Consider the following 16,203-nt stretch of genomic DNA (forward strand, 5'->3'; position numbering starts at 1 on the left):
CATCTGGGCCTGCGGCTTTGCTGGGATTCACAGCCTTCAATACAGCTCTCACTTGGTGTTCGCACAGGGTGAGTGGCTGAGAGTCAGAAGGCCGGCCAGCAGAGGCTACTGGGTCTGATCTTTTAACCTCGTAGCAGGCAAAGAAGATATTCAGCTCCTCAGCCAACGAGGCATCGGTGTTTACCATGCTTCTCGTGCTGCCCTTATAGTTGGTTAAGTGCTGTAGTCCCTGCCATACTTGCCTCGGATCGTTATCTGCTAAGTGGTTCTCCACCTTTTGTTTGTATTGTTGTTTTGCCATCCTAATGCCTCTTCTGAGATTTGCCCTGGCCTCTCTGTATGCATCCCTGTCCCCTGCCTTAAAGGCAGAATCCCGGGCTCTCAGGAGTGTTCGTATCTCTGCAGTCATCCAGTGTTTACAGTTCCCGTAAACTCTAATGCACTTATCCGTTGTTACACTATCAGTGCATGTTCTGATATAAGAGAGTACAGCATCTGTATATAAATTTAGATCTTGTTCTTCAAATACACTCCAGTCAGTGGTTTCAAAGAAGTCCTGCAACTGACTGAGAGCATCCACTGGCCAGGTTCTGACCCTTTTTGTGACTGCCTGAGTCCTTTTCCTGAGAGGGACATACTTTGGGCACAACAGGAGTGAAAGATGGTCGGATGTACCCAGGTGGGGAAAAGGGAAAGCTCTGTATGCCTGTTTCGGATTGGAATACACATGGTCCAAAGAGTTCTTCCCTCTGGTGGAAACTTGCACATACTGTACAAACTTGGGGAGAACTGTCTTCAGACAAGCTTGATTGAAGTCCCCAGCCACGACAAGAGCACCCTCTGGGTGAGTTTGCTGCTGCCTGGTGATCACGTCATACAGCTTAGAAAGTGCCATGTTAACATTGGCATCAGGTGGAACATAAACAGCTGTAATAATTACCACAGTAATTTCTCTAGGGAGATAGAAAGGCCTACATATAACAGTCATCAGTTCCACATCTGGGGATCCATACGTGTATACCAATCTGCTGTTAACACACCATTCACAGTGTATATACACACAGAGTCCTCCTCCTCTGCACTTCCCGGAGCCCTTATCTCTGTCAGAGCGGTGGATGACTCGACTTGTCAGCTCCACTGCTGCATTCAGTATCTCTGGATGAAGCCAGGTCTCCGTGACAACCATCACACAACATTCACGGAGAAGCCTGCTTGCTGCCAAATGCAGCTGTAATTTGTCAATTTTATGGATGAGGGATCTGGTATTGCTCAGAAAAAGACTCGGCAATGCTGGTCTAAAAGGCTGCTTTTGAAGTCTAATCAGAATCCCGGCCCTGCAGCCACATTTTTGCTTTCGCTCCTTTCTCTTTCGCTTACGTCGTCTCCTCCTTGGCCCAAAGACAATTCATGGAGATCCTGGAGGCCTCACTATGCAGTTCGGTAGGTTATGTGACTGCTGAAAATCACTAGTAATTTCAGATTGCCTTGCAAGCCCGATGTTTAACAGCTCTATACATCTGTAGGCTATTTTAGCCCCTTGCACTACACTGTGCACATTCATCCATACGCACATTAATCCAATCACCACACACCAGTACCGGGAGCTCAGAGCCGCTGCGTGTGAATGTGCTGCCATCTTGTGGAGAAAAAAAGAGCAAATGATTATGAGCAAATGATTCACTTAATGGCTATGTTGATGTTCTTAGTTGAAACATAATTTGTTTAGGGTGCATTGTCTCTTTACTAGAAAATATGACTCACCACATGATAAAAGCCACCAGTGAAATTAAAAAAAAAAGTAAGGGCTTCAGTTAATTTCTGGAAGTTTTCATCTTCAGGAGCAAACTGATGTCCACAACTCAAAGCACATATGACATTACAAACTGCATTTAGCATCAGAAGTGACGGGTCAAAAGGCTGTCCTGCAATGAAGGTATTTTATAGTGAATTCAGATTCTCCTGTTAACCTGTTAACATTAAAGAACAAGACTTTTAAGGTGATGTAATAGAACATGCAAATGACCTTGGAAGACCGGTTGGGGAGGAAGCACTGCCAAGGGAATGTTCAGAAAACTTGAAAGGATCCCATCAACTTATCAGGCAGTAAAAAGAAACTGCAGAAGATTTGCAGTTTCAAACTTGCAAGAGTCTGCTAATATAGAAGTAGAATTAGTTCATCTTGTTATGTCCCCTATCTAATAAACTTGGGACAGTGATGAAGGGGGAAAAATGGGAAATTTATCAGGTTTTTTTTTAAAAAAATCAAATTAAATAAATGTGTTTTATTTGAAATAATCAGAATGAAAAAGATTTCTGCACTCAGGGACTATTACTTGGTGGAGCAGTGGGCTAATGCCTCCTTAAGTAACACCAGCTGCCTGCAATTAGTGCAGGTTCGCATCCCACCAGGCTCAAGGTTGACTCAGCCTTCCATCCTTCCAAGGTAGGTAAAATGAGGACCCAGATTGTTGGGGGCAATTAAGCTGACTTTGTAATAATGCCACTTGGGAGGGGTGTGAAAGCCCTAATAAGCAGGCATATACATAGAATGAAGGCTACTGCTAAGCTTGTAAGCCACCCTGAGTCTTTGGAGAAGGGCGGGATATAAATGGAATTAAAATAAAAAATAAAATAAAATAAATACTACAAATCACAGACCTTTTTTCTCTCTAAATCTCTCCATCAATGTCTGAGCTGTGTCTTCCATTTGATGCTCAACGCTTTTCTTCCCCAGGCCCAGCTTCCGCAGAGACGTAATAGCAATGTGTCGCTGCTGTTTCCAGGTGGGGCCATTGGAGAAAATAATACCTGAGGGCATCAGCAGACAGTGATAAACAATTCTTAAAAAAGGATTAGGTCTAGTTATGCCAAACATCTCTCAACTGGAAATACCAAACATTTGTAACATGGAGCCATTTTGTAGGTTTCTGTCCATATTATTTTTTCTTTAAAAATATTTATTCATTTTGGAATCCATAGGGACACTGGGAGACACATGTGGCATGGGGACAGTGTTTGCCAACCTATATCTTATATGATGGACAGCAAAAGCTTCTAAAATAATCGGGAGCTCCAGACAATTCAAATGGGTATAAAAATTGTTGCAAGCTTGAGCTCTCTACATGAATCTGAACTTTAAACGGCCAAGGAAAATTAGTGGGAGATAGGAATAGAAAGAATTCAAGGTGAGCTGGACTTAGATCTCTTGTGAGCGTGAAGGGACTCATGACTGATGACCTGTTTGACCCCCTCCCTTGGGCTTAGCTTGGTCATCTCTTACATCACCAATCCCTCCATCTTGCCCCCTCCTCTTCCATGTGTTTTCTATCCTGCTTTCCTCTTCATGCATTGTCCTGCAAAGTTTGTTCTCATGGGAACTTGTCAAGGGTGGAAGGGAGGCAGTATCAAAGGAATCCTCCTCCTCCTCCTCTGAAGGTGCTAGTGAGTGGCAGTGACAATGGGCAGTTTTCTTGGTGGTAGATACGGTAGCACCTCAAGTACTACTGTAGGAGCTGATTAGTTTTTTCAGCTTCCCCATTTGTGGCAGGGTGGTGAGGTGAGGAGAGGTTGCCCTTGACATTTGGTAGGTGGAAAAGTCCATTCCAAAATCTAGATTGGAATTGTGTGCCTCTGTCTGACACGAGTGCTGAGAGCATGCCATGGTAATGAAAGACGTGGACTAGAAAAAGTTGGGCTATGTCTTTGGCAAACACACACACACATACACACTCACAAACATTTCAGCACTTGGTACTGAAAACAAAAAATAAAGTTGATTACAACCATTCTATGCATCATGTTACCACAAATTGGTAGAGTTTGAAGAACAGATTCTCACTATTTGCACTTACCCTTTTTTCCCCCTAAATTATCACAGAAAGGCTCATCTGGTCGATCAGCGAACTCTTCTAGGAAGCTTGTCATTCCTTCTTTCACAGTTTTGAATCCAGACAGCACAACTACAAGGTAAGATCCAACCCACGTGGAGTGTACATTTCCAAATTGTTTCACATGCTACCGAGTGAATCAAAGATGAGCTACATTACAATCAAATAATCAGATTACTTACAGATGATATTCCACCTGGAGTCTTTCCTAAAACCTAAATTTTAGCATGTTTCACCATAGGCAATTCTCAACTCTTTAGAAACTTATTTTTGCTAACATTCCTGCCAAGAAATTCTTTATATACTTTTCTTTATTTTCCTGGGATGTTCCTTTTCCTATGTTTATGCTTGAAATCCACTATCTGCCATCTGTTTGTTCCCTTCATCTGATGGCTTACAACCTGAATTAAGATTGACTACAAGAACAGCAGTATCTCCAAACTATTGGAAAAGTAGTTTTTAAAAAATGACCAAGTTCCTTAAGAAAGATGACTTACGCAGATATTGTGAAAGGAAACCGTAAGTCAATAGTTGGCCAAAATCAAAAAGCCTTACAACATTCTCTGTAGAAAGTTGCCATCTTCAATAGAAGACAAATGCATCCTGGTGAACTTGCATTGCTCTTGTTGCTACCATTTACAATTTGCTCATAAGGAGTCAGAAAATGTGACAGAGACAATTTTTCTGGTTCCAGAGAAAGATAAAAAATCTGAAGCAAATAATGTCCATGTCTTTCTTGGAGGACAGTCATGAACAACATTCCCAAGTCATAAATTTTTCTCCCCTCCCAACACCTTTGGTTCTGTTCTGTGTAATTGTTGCTTGGAATTGCATTAGTTTAAGTAAAAACCTAATAGTACTTCTGTTAGGAATTAAAGTCCTAACCTGGTTTGGGTGAAATACATATAATATGGTTGTGTAGCTTTAAGAAGAGAAATGGCCTAAAGGGTGTGACTAATTCTATTCAGCATAAATGAATTTCGGATGTTAGACTTACTTTCTCTCTAGTGTTTTTTCTCTGACTGACTTGTTACTGTGTGTATTGATATTTGACTTTTAACTGGTAAGGATTTTTTGACTTTGACTTTGTTTGCTCCTGAACTGTTATTCAACGGTGATTCTTCATTACTGACCTTGGATTGAAAACTGGACTATATGTAATTGTGTTTTTTTTATTGTTTGTTTTGTGTTAAGGCAGGGTTGAGGCAGGGTTGATCTGTCAGGTAGATGTGGAGCCTTCTACTTTTGAAGAGATAGAAATGTATCCTGAGGAGGAAAGGCAGAAATGGAATGTAGCTATAGGTAAAGAGCTTAAGTCTTTACAAGATCTAGGTGTTTACCAAGAAGTAAAGATTCCTCAAAATGAAAGTCTACTAGGATGTAAATGGGTTTTCAAAATAAAGGAAAGCTCTGAGGGAACAGCTATTTACAAAGCACGATTAATAGCACAGGGGTTTGCACAGAGGAATTGTGACTATGATGAAGTTTTTTCACCAACGCTAAGAGCTTCTACTCTTAGAGCAGCGTTGGTGTGGGCAGCTAGTAAGGATTATACTGTAACTCATATTGATATTGAAACAGCTTATTTACATGCTGATTTAAGTCATGATATCTATGTAAGAATTCCACCTGGAGTAACTGTAAAGCAACAAGGTTATTGTTGGAAACTAAGAAAGAGTTTGTATGGGTTGAAACAGGCTGGATATGAGTGGAATAAGTGTTTGGTAAAAGAATTAAATACACTGGGATTTAAAGCAAGTATTGCAGATCCTTGTTTGTTTATTAGAAAGCAAAATAATAATTTAACATTGTTGTTACTATTTACAGATGATATTGCTATTATAGCAAAAGATAACAAGGAAACTGAAAGAATTGTTTCAGATTTGAGAGGCAAATTTAGAATTAGAAACCTAGGGGCTATTAGCCATTATCTAGGACTGGATATTGCCAGGACAAATAAGGGATTTAAACTAACTCAGGCAAAGAAAATCAATCGTTTGTTGAAATGTTACAATATGGAAAATTGTAAACCTGCCAAGACTCCTGTGTCTCAGGGTTTCGAGAGTTCAGCAGATAATAGCAAACCGTTTGATAAAAACATATACCAATCGTTAATTGGGAGTTTGATGTACCTGTGTAACTGGTCAAGACCTGATATAGCTTTTACTGTAAATCACCTGGCAAGATATTGCAAAAATCCGACAGTAAAATGCTGGCAAGGTGCTAAAAGAGTTTTACGGTATTTAAAGCACACCATACATTATTATTTGTATTTAGAGCCAACAAGGGAAATGGAACGGAAAGTGTTTGCAGATGCCAGCTTTGCATCTGATACTGTTACCAGAAAATCCACTTCAGGTCTGGTTATATTATTGGGAAACGCTTTGATAGGATGGAAATCAAACAGACAGAAACATGTTAGCTTGTCTACAACTGAATCTGAATTCTCCTGTCTATCGTTATTGTGCACTGAGCTACTGGCTTGGAAACAGTTAATGTCTGTTATGGGGTTGGAATGTAAGAAACCAATAACTGTGTTTGAAGACAATCAAGCAGCTATTAAGTTGGCAACAAGCGCTGCAGTAAAGACTAGATCTAAACACACAGATCTACGTTATCTCAATGTCAGACAGTGCATTAAAGATAATTTAATAAAATTGGAATATTGTGCTACAGAAGATAATATTGCTGACCAGTTTACTAAGGCACAGGGTGTTGTAAAACATAAAACAGTATGTAATGAATATAATTTAAGATTGTAAAAGTGTATGTCACCCAAAAGGGGAGATTGTTAGGAATTAAAGTCCTAACCTGGTTTGGGTGAAATACATATAATATGGTTGCGTACCTTTAAGAAGAGAAACGGCCTAAGGGTGTGACTAATTCTATTCATCATAAATGAATTTCAGATGTTAGACTTACTTTCTCTCTAGTGTTTTTTCTCTGACAGACTGTGTGTATTGATATTTGACTTTTAACTGGTAAGGATTTTTTGACTTTGACTTTGTTTACTCCTGAACTGTTATTCAACGGTGATTCTTCATTACTGACCTTGGATTGAAAACTGGACTATATGTAATTGTGGTTTTTTTATTGTTTTGTGTTATATTGTCTGAGTAAAAATATTGTTATGATACAACTCAAGTTAGTTTGCCTTTTACTGTTTGCTTCTTAAAGGTCCCAGTACACTTTCCTTTGTGCATTGCAAGCCTTGTATAAGGCATTCTGCACATTCTAATTTTGTTTCCTATTAACAACTTCCTTCCAAGGATATAATCTTGATGTTCGTCTGTTATTCTAGGATCCCAAAATAATCTTACAGTTCAAAGTTCTAAAAACACAGCCCCATTATTTCACATCCTGCCCTGTGAAATGTTGGTGAGCAGGTCTCAGCTTGAATATTCTGGCATAATGGCAAAAATAACTAATCAAATGTTATCACTATAACTAGATTAATTGTATTCTTCATTGTGTAAGAATATTTTAGACATGGATTTGTCCATACATTTGATACAAAGAGAACAATTGAGAATTATCATATATTTACATAGAATGAAATACCTTAAGGTAAAAATCTTCATGAAGCCAAAACCCAACAGTCCACAAGGTCCCGATGAGAGGAAGAGCCAAAGGACCAGGAGGCAAATGTCTTCGGGTCCAGAGTTGTTTCAGGAAGAACAGAATCAGCAGAACAAGCAGCAAAACAAACAGGAATATCCCTATCGCCATCACTGTCTTTCTGGTTGTTTCCCTTTGATGGTCTCTAGTCCACCTGGAGGTGGTTGTTGTTTCCGTTTACCTGAAGTGTTTTGCTTTTCTTCCTGTTTTACGTACTATTGATATGCAGGTTCTGAGGTTTTGCTGGTAAAAAATACAGGAAACCAGAAGTTGCCTTCAAGCTTTACGTATTTTTATTCAGCTGAACAAAAAGACGGGCTCATCTAAATGAGAGCAGCCGTGAAAGACAAGAAATCCTTGTATTTATTCTTTCTGGTTACATAAGCAAGCCATCCAGCAAAGCTGACATGCATACCTACTAGGTCTGGCATACTGTAGATAAACATGTTCCCTTCTGGGTGTTTCCCTGTAGATATCATATGTTCTTGGGTGGGTTAGGACATTGGGTATTTTCCTTGCTGGCCTTTCATGACCCTGCATCCAGGACTTTGCAAGAGCCCAAAGACAGTAGGACCATCTGCACATTCACAATTGATATTTCCTATACTTTCTCCTAATTCCAGGTCAACACTGTGTTAATTGGAAACAAATAGCAACATGTCTTTTGTCTAGCGCTGGTATTTTGTCAGCTGTGGGATTCAGACACCAGTCATCTCAGGGCATCCAAAATGTCTGTCTGCCTACACAGAGTTTATTCTTTTATACAGTTTTTAATAAGCAAGAAAGAGCGCACAGCGTATGCAGGTATCCTTAAGGTGCCATAGTTATGGATGAAAAATATTGGTTGCAAAGCTGGCATTTCTTGATGTAATACAGATATTTTGGACTTATTTTTGTTGTTTTTTTTGCATGTTTGATATTATTAAAAAGGCATATGCTACTGACTACACTTATGCACATATGTAACATGTTTTGCTAGGTTGCTTGTCCAGAATGTGAAAAGTGAAAGATTGTGACTAAACAAAATTTTAATGTACAGATAATACCACCAGAAATTATTTTAGCCTTTTTAATAAATGTTATTGATGTTAAGCTCACCATGGAAAACATCATAAATTGTTATGTATATACTAGGTTAATTATTTAAAGACTGAAGTGCAACATAACTAGATTCTAAATAATTATTTTTTCAAAACATACAACAGTCCAAACAGTAAAAGTAAAGTCCAAATTAAGAATATTTCATTCTTAAGAAATGTTTAAAGTGGTTTAGTTGTAACAGAGTATGTACAAAAGATACTATTTTTTTCTAGCATCAGCTAACATATTACATTGAGAAAAATGTTTCTCATTTTTTCCTGTTACCTTTGATTTCATTGCAGACATGTTAACATAGGAAATAGATTATTTTGTTATCTAATTTTACCTTCCAAAAGACAGAAGCAGACGAAAAATGTGAGGTTCTTTCCTGTTGACTTTTTTCAATTAGCTGTTTTAGATTCTAAAAGTTTAGTTCCTAAAGAAGTAATCCTGTAAATAATTTTAATGGCCTCCTGTAGCGCAGGGTAGGCAACCTTGGCTCTTTTATGACTCAAGGACTTCAACTCCCAGAATTCCTGAGCCAGCATGGCTCAGCTTGGAAACCTTTCTCTTTCCCCTCAGCTGGCTGGCTCAGGATTTCTGGGAGTTGAAGTCCACGAGTCATAAAAAAGGGCCAAGGTTGCCTAGCCCTGCAATAGGCTTTCAGACAGAGTGTTTTTTTTGTTGTTGTTGCAAAAAAAGGGTGCCAGAACACCGTTCTGAGTTCTATGAGAAAAAAAGCCCTGCCTTTTTATCTTCTATTACAGCTAATACTCCCGTAGGCAGCTTGCTAGTAGGAAACACCAAAAGAGTTAACTGACAGTCTCTATAAGGAATACGATCCACAAACTGAACGCTCAAGATAATTGTTAATTTTCTCAGCTGTGGTGAGTGCTGCAGAGGGAACTGCAATGAGATCTCCAGGTTGTTTTGCTTTGGTCAATAAATCAAATAAGGGGCTAAGTAAATGTATAGGCAAGGAAAAATATGGGTGAACCCAATTAAGAGTACCCAGCAATTGCTGTAAATCTACCAACGAAATAACTTTTCATAAGTTCAAGTGAGGAAAAGCTGGAGCACAATAAGATTGCAACATTTTATGCCCCAAATAGGGAGAGTGCAATTGTATTTTTTCCGGGGCAATCTGTAATCCATAGACACCTAAATAATTTTGTATTTCTGAAAGCCAATTAGGTTGTAGCTTTGGGGCTCCAATTAAAATATCATCCATCAATGTGTCCTGCACAGACACAAAAACAAAAAAAACAACTCCACAAAACAAAAAATAAACAAACTGAATGAGATACAGTTTTACGTATATTAAACTTTCGTATTGCTTTCAATATAGTTAGTCAAATTCCAATTTAATCAGATTCCAATCAGATGGAAACAAACTTCCGTCAAGTAGGTTAAAACTTACAAATCTAAACAAAACAACAGAGTAATTTCTTTTAGGATTCAAAGATTTCAAAAAGAATTGTCCAACAAGTACTGTCTCCTCTTTCCAGAAAAAAACAAAACAAAGCTGCCAGCTGAAACTGCAAGAGTGGGTATTAAATTTCACGTCCACCCCCACTTTTCTCAGACCAGAATTCTAAGCAGAGGGGGAAAAAACAGTTAAAACGACCAGCCCCTCCTTCTTCTTCTGTCTCTCTCTCACACTCTTAAAGTAACACAGTGGGGAGGTGGGGAGAAAGAGACTGGAGGGGGAAAGGAAAAGGTAAAAGGAATTGTTATGTACTGAGCTTGTGGTATTACACCACGTGAGTTAACAGCTCTCCTGAAACCTAGACAGACAGTTTCCGGCCCTGTAATTGATCAACCTTGGTGGGAAGCATGGGTTCCATTCGATTGGCTGCTGCTATGGGGTTTGACTGTATATGTATATAGTGGCTGGACTCAGCCCAGGTTAAGCTCTGTCATAACTAATAAAGGATGTGTTGCTTTATGAACAACTGTCTGTATTCATTCCTGCTCACCCGAGCCCATGACATAACAGTGGCGATGAAGGTGGGATCCTGCTTCACTGCCTGAAAGAGTTTAAGTCAGCGAGGGGTCGGCAAGATGTGCTGGTGGGAAGAGGCACTTCCCCGCCCTCCAGGCCGGCTAGTAACTCTACACTAGTGGCCACGTGATCAGTGAAAGCATTCCTGAGCCCCTCGAAGCAGGATCTGTGCGCATCGGAATCAAGAAACATGCTGAAGGTCGGCAAACATGCTGAAGGTCGACATCAAGCATCCAGAAGATTGGCCGTCTATCCTCTCGCAGGTAGAAAACTATCTACGTGCTAACCAGATTGCAGAGGAAGGCCTAAAAGCTGCCATGTTGCTGTGCATTTGCGGACCAGCAACGTTCGACCTAGCTGAAAATCTCTTTGCGCCAACGCCCATCGAAGCCATATCATTTGCAGATCTCAAAAGGAAGTTGACCATACATCTTCATCTGAAAATGTCGGAGATGGCATGGCATTTTAAGTTTGATCAAAGCGTACAGCTACCCGGAGAGAGCGTCAGAATTTATTGCGGGCCTAAGGCAGGCTGCACGCCTCTGCAAGTTTTAAACTTGGAGGAACGCCTGAGAGACTGGCTTGTCTGCCGTCTCAGAGACAGAACATTACAGCAAAGACTGTTCGTGAGACCTAATCTCACTTTCTCAGAAGCTCAGGACGAGATCATGGCCAACGAAGCCGCCGGAGGAGCTGTGCAGACCGTACAGCCAACCAAAAACTTGAGCATTGAAGGTTCAGTTCATTCCAAGGTCGCCAAACATTTATTTATTTATTTATTTATTTATTGATTGATTGATTGATTGATTGATTGATTGATGGGATTTATATCCCGCCCTATCTCCCGAAGGACTCAGGGCGGCTAACAACAAAACATATAATAAGTACAGAAATCAAGATAAAAATAAAATTGAAATCATCTGTGCAATAAATTAAAATTAAAGAATTAAAAAATAAATTAAAAATTCTAAATATAAATTAATTAAAATGCCTGTCAGTCCAGGTCAGCCTGGTGGAACAAGAGTGTTTTGAGGCCGCGGCGAAAGGATTGGAGGTTTTGGGCCATCCGAAGCTCAGGGGGGAGCTGATTCCATAGGGCTGGCACTCCCACAGCGAAGGCCCTCCCCCTGGGGTTCGCCAGCCGACATTGCCTAGCTGACGGTACCCTGAGGAGGCCTTCTCTGTGTGAGCGTACTGGACGATGGGAATTTGTTCCCGGCAGCAGATGGTCCTGCAAGTATCCCGGGCCTAAGCCATGTAGGGCTTTAAAGGTAAGTACCAGCACCTTAAATCTCACCCGGAGGGCAACTGGTAGCCAATGCAGCTCACGCAGGAGGGGTGTAATATGGGAGTATCGGGGTGCTCCCATCACAACCCGTGCAGCTGCATTCTGCACCAGCTGAAGCCTCCGGGTGGTCTTCAAGGGCAGCCCCATGTAGAGAGCATTACACTAATCTATACGGGAGGTAACGAGTGCATGGGTGACTGTACGTAGGGCATCTCGGTCCAAAAAGGGGCGCAATTGGTATATAAGACGAATCTGTGCAAATGCCCCCCTAGCCATGACTCCAATATGATCTTCAAAACTGAGTCGCGAATCTAGGAGGACGCCCAGATTGCGTGCTCTATCAATGGGAGGTAACATCTCTCCTCCTATAGTCAGAGATGGAACCTCTTGGACTAAACGAGATGACGGTATGTACAGCCACTCAGTCTTGGCCGGGTTGAGTCGAAGCCTGTTTTCTCCCATCCAAATCTGTACCGCTTCCAGGCAATGGGACAAACATGCTGAAGAATCGTCAGGAGATGAAGAACCCAAAGTCAACAAGCTCCAACAACAACCGAGTGCGCAAAACCGGAGAACCCAGCAAAAGAGAACGATTACAAGGCAGTTCTCTTACCTAGATGTAAGGGGTGTGGAGGCAGCCATCTTCGCACCAGTTGCAGATTCCACTCGGCCACGTCTAGAGCGTGCGGAAGGACCGGCCATATTGCCGTGGTCTGCAGAGCCCGCCAGAGAGACAGGCCACCCAAGCAACAGTTGGAAGAGCCGGCTAGGAGAGGTACTGGGGCCCAGGGTACATTTAGTGTGGGATTCTTCAATAGTCAGAGAAGCATTTGCCACACTGGGGCTCATCGCCCACTGAAGGCCAAACTCAAGCTCACAGTAGAGCTACAAGAAGTTCCTTGTAAAATGGAGTTGGACTCTGGCTCGGCTGTATCCATCATTTCGCAAGACACATTCAACTGTGTTTGCAGGCGCAGCAACAAGTGGGTTAAACTAAGGCCCTCTGATATTGTGTTAACTGACTTTCAGAACGCTAATGTTAAGGTTAACAGACAAATTCCTCACGTACTTTCACCCAGGATGTTAAGATGGTCCATATTTTTGTCTGCATACACTTTTAAGTTACTTCATAAACCAGGGAAGGAAATGGGCCATGCAGATGGCCTAAGCAGACTGCCACTGCCACTAATGGAGCCTGAACCTGCACCTGCTGTAAAATATTGTCTATTCAGGATTGACCCAATTTTCCCCTTCACGCTGGGGACATTGCTGCTGAAACTGCATCAGATAAAATTCTGAGCAGGGTATTGTCTTGGATATACATGGGGTGGCTGGATAAAAGTCTAGGATCAGAATTCCAAAGTTATTTTGTCAGGAGACATGAGTTGTCTGCTCACAAGGGCTGCCTACTATGGAGCAACAGAGTTGTAATTCTCACCTCATTGAGGGATAGAGTCTTACAATCTTTACATGAAGGCCACCCTGGCATTGTAAGGATGAAGGCCTTAGCTAGAAGCTACCTTTGGTGGCCGGGTCTGATAAGGCTGTTAAACATTAGTTTAACCCAATTGTTGTTGCGCCTGCAAACACAGTTGAATGTGTCTTGCGAAATGATTGATACAGCCGAGCCGGAGTCCAACTCCATTTTACAAGGAACTCCTTGTAGCTCTACTGTGAGCTTGAGTTTGGGCTTGAGTGGGCAATGAGCCCCAGTGTGGCAAACGCTTTTCCGACTTTTGAAGAATCCCACACTAAGTGGACCCTGGGCCCCTGTACCTCTCCTAGTCGGTTCTTCTGACTGTTGCTTGAGTGGCCTGTCTCTCTGGCAGGCTCTGCAGACCATGGCAATATGGCCGGTCTTTCCGCACGCTCTACCCCGTGGCCAAGCGGAATCTGCAACTGGTGCGAAGATGGCTGCCTCCACACCCCTTACATCTAGGTAAGAGAACTGCCTTGTAATCATTCTCTCTTTGCTGGCTTCTACGGTTTTGCGTGCCCGGTTGTTGTTGTTGGAGCTTGTTGACTTTGGGCTCTTCATCTTCTGACGATTCTCTGGCGTGTTTGGTGACCTCAGAATGGACTGAATCTTCAACCTTCGGGGTTTTGGAGGGTTGCACAGTCTGCACAGCTCCTCCGGGGGCTTTGTCCACCATGATCTCGTTCTGTACTTCTGAGAATGTGAGGTTAGGTCTCACGAACAATCTTTGCTGTGATGTTCTGTCTCTGAGGCCACAGATAAGCTGGTCTCTCAGACATTCCTCTAAGTTCAAAAATTTGCAGAGGCGTGTGGCCTGCCTCAGGCCTGCAATACACTCTGAAGCTGTCTCTCTGGGTAGCTGTACTCTCTGGTCGAACTTAAAATGCCACGCCATCTCCAACATTTTTGGCTGGAAATGTCTGGTCAGCTTTTTTTTGAGATCTGCAAATGATACGGCTTTGATGGGCGTAGGCGCAAACTAGATCAAATGTTGCTGGTCCACAAGCGCACAGCAATGTGGCAGCTTTGAGGCCTTCCTCCGTAAATAGTTTTCCACCTGCGAGAGGTAAGATGGCCAGTCTTCTGGATGTTTAATGTTGAACTCTGAGTTTGCTGACCTTCGGCATCTTTCTTGATTCCAGTGCTCAAGGATCCTGCTTCAAAGGGCTCAAGAATGCTTCCACTGAGCACGTGGCCACTAGTGTAGCATTACTAGCCAGCCTGGAGAGGGGGGGAACGCCTCTTGCCGACCCCTCGCTGACTTAAGCTCTTTTCAGGTGGTGAAGCAGGATCCCATCCTCATCACCACTATTATATCGTGGGCTCTGGTGAGCCGGAATGAAGACACACAGTTGTTCAGAGAGTAACACATCCTTTATTATAATTATGACAGAGCTTAACCAGGGCTGTGCCCAGCCCATGCTTCCCACCAAGGTAGACCAATTGCAAGGCTGGAGACGGTCTGTCTAGGTTTCAAGAGAGCCGTTGGCTCATGTGGTGTGGTACCACAAGCTCAGTACATAATAGTTATAACACTTTCCTTGAGGCTTGCTGCCTTGCGATAAAGCGGCTGCCAATAAATTTGTTTGACAAGAAGCTATTCCTATATCCTGTATGTTATGTATTGGGCTTGTGGTGTTACACCACATGCGTTGCTGGAGATGCTAACGGCTCTCCAGCAACCCAGACAAGCTGTCTCCAGTCCTGCAATTGGTTAGCCCAGGCGGCAAGAGTGGGTTCAACCCTATTGGCTACCGCCTAGGGGCTAGTCTATATATTGTGGCTGGTTGTGGCCCAAGCCTTCAGTACAGTTCCAGCAAGAATAAAAGCATGAGTTATTCTGTACTCAGCCTCGTGTCATCATTCCTGCTCCCAAGAGCCCACGACTTAACACTGTAATCTGTTAACAAAATCAGGATACGCCTCAGTAGCCTTCTGCCTGATGTTAGAAAAGGCTTGATGAGGCTTGCCAGAAACAGGCACTTTTCCAAATGCTCGGTAGGCGCATTCAGAAGAAATCTGTAGAGTGGCAGCTGGTAAAACAACTTGAGCATAAACTGGAGCAAAGGGACCAGACCCGTCAGCAATTTCTTCTACATTTCCTCCCCCCTTTTGCTAATTGTCCCTCTAAATTTTGCCTCATGGGGGTATACAATGGCTGTGAAGAAGCAGAAGAATTAACCTCTTCATGAGGAGCTCTGGATACCAAGGACAGTGTTTCCCTATCTCTCCTATGAGCTTCCTTATATCTTCCTCAGGCACTGTAAGCCCTGACTTTTGTAGCAGGAATCAAAGTTCCTCTACATGCTGCTGCTGTTGGTGAGATAGATTGCAACCCATACTTACCTCTGAGGAGTCCCGTAGGACGAAGGTGCACCTTGGGGTCTATTCCAGATGAAGGTAAGTATGTTGGAAGTTGCTCTCCTGGAGGAAAGTCCCTGTTCAAGGCACCAGAATGTGGGATTCAGAGACCAGTCATTGCAGGGTGTCCAAAATGTCTGCCTGCCTACACAGAGTTTATTCTTTTATACAGTTTTTAACAAGCAGGAAAGAGCGCACAGCAAAAGCATTGTAAAAGCATTGTTTATTGGTGTACTCTCTTGTCAATCTTTAAGAACATCCCAGCCAGGGTAGAGTCTCACATATCTTGATGGTTTCTGGCAGTCCTCGGCGGTGCTAATTGGAGTGAGCTCATAGACAGACGGTAAACAAGATACCAAGGCAGGCAGTTTTCTGCACACGGTCCCTTCATATCCTTGACCTCCATCTCTACAGTCAGCAAGTTACTATTATGTTAATCAGGTTAATATAATCTGACATGTGTTACTCAAATGGCAGAGGAGGAGAT

General features: G+C 42.2%; 1 protein-coding gene across 4 annotated transcripts in view; it reads right to left on the reverse strand.

Moving 5' to 3' along the window:
- The window catches only part of LOC310641152 (cytochrome P450 2J5-like), a 36,471-nt gene extending 20,594 nt beyond the window's left edge, over positions 1-15,877 (reverse strand). Inside the window, exons 1-5 of one of the 4 annotated variants that reach the window (XM_083363977.1) lie at positions 15,702-15,877; positions 7,449-7,748; positions 3,852-4,014; positions 2,659-2,808; positions 1,762-1,922 (exon numbers count right to left, since the gene is read on the reverse strand). In XM_083363977.1, coding sequence (XP_083220103.1) covers positions 1,762-1,922; positions 2,659-2,808; positions 3,852-4,014; positions 7,449-7,616 — 642 coding nt within the window. In that variant the 5' untranslated portion in view covers positions 7,617-7,748; positions 15,702-15,877. Of the gene's footprint in view, positions 1-1,761; positions 1,923-2,658; positions 2,809-3,851; positions 4,015-7,448; positions 7,930-15,701 lie in introns of those variants that run through there. The other 3 variants (XR_014492676.1, XM_083363976.1, XM_083363978.1) reach the window with 3 other exon arrangements.
- Between the last annotated feature and the right edge of the window lie 326 nt (positions 15,878-16,203).

The sequence above is a fragment of the Vipera ursinii genome, assembly GCF_947247035.1.
Source record: "Vipera ursinii genome assembly, chromosome: 5".
Classification (NCBI taxonomy): domain Eukaryota; kingdom Metazoa; phylum Chordata; class Lepidosauria; order Squamata; family Viperidae; genus Vipera; species Vipera ursinii.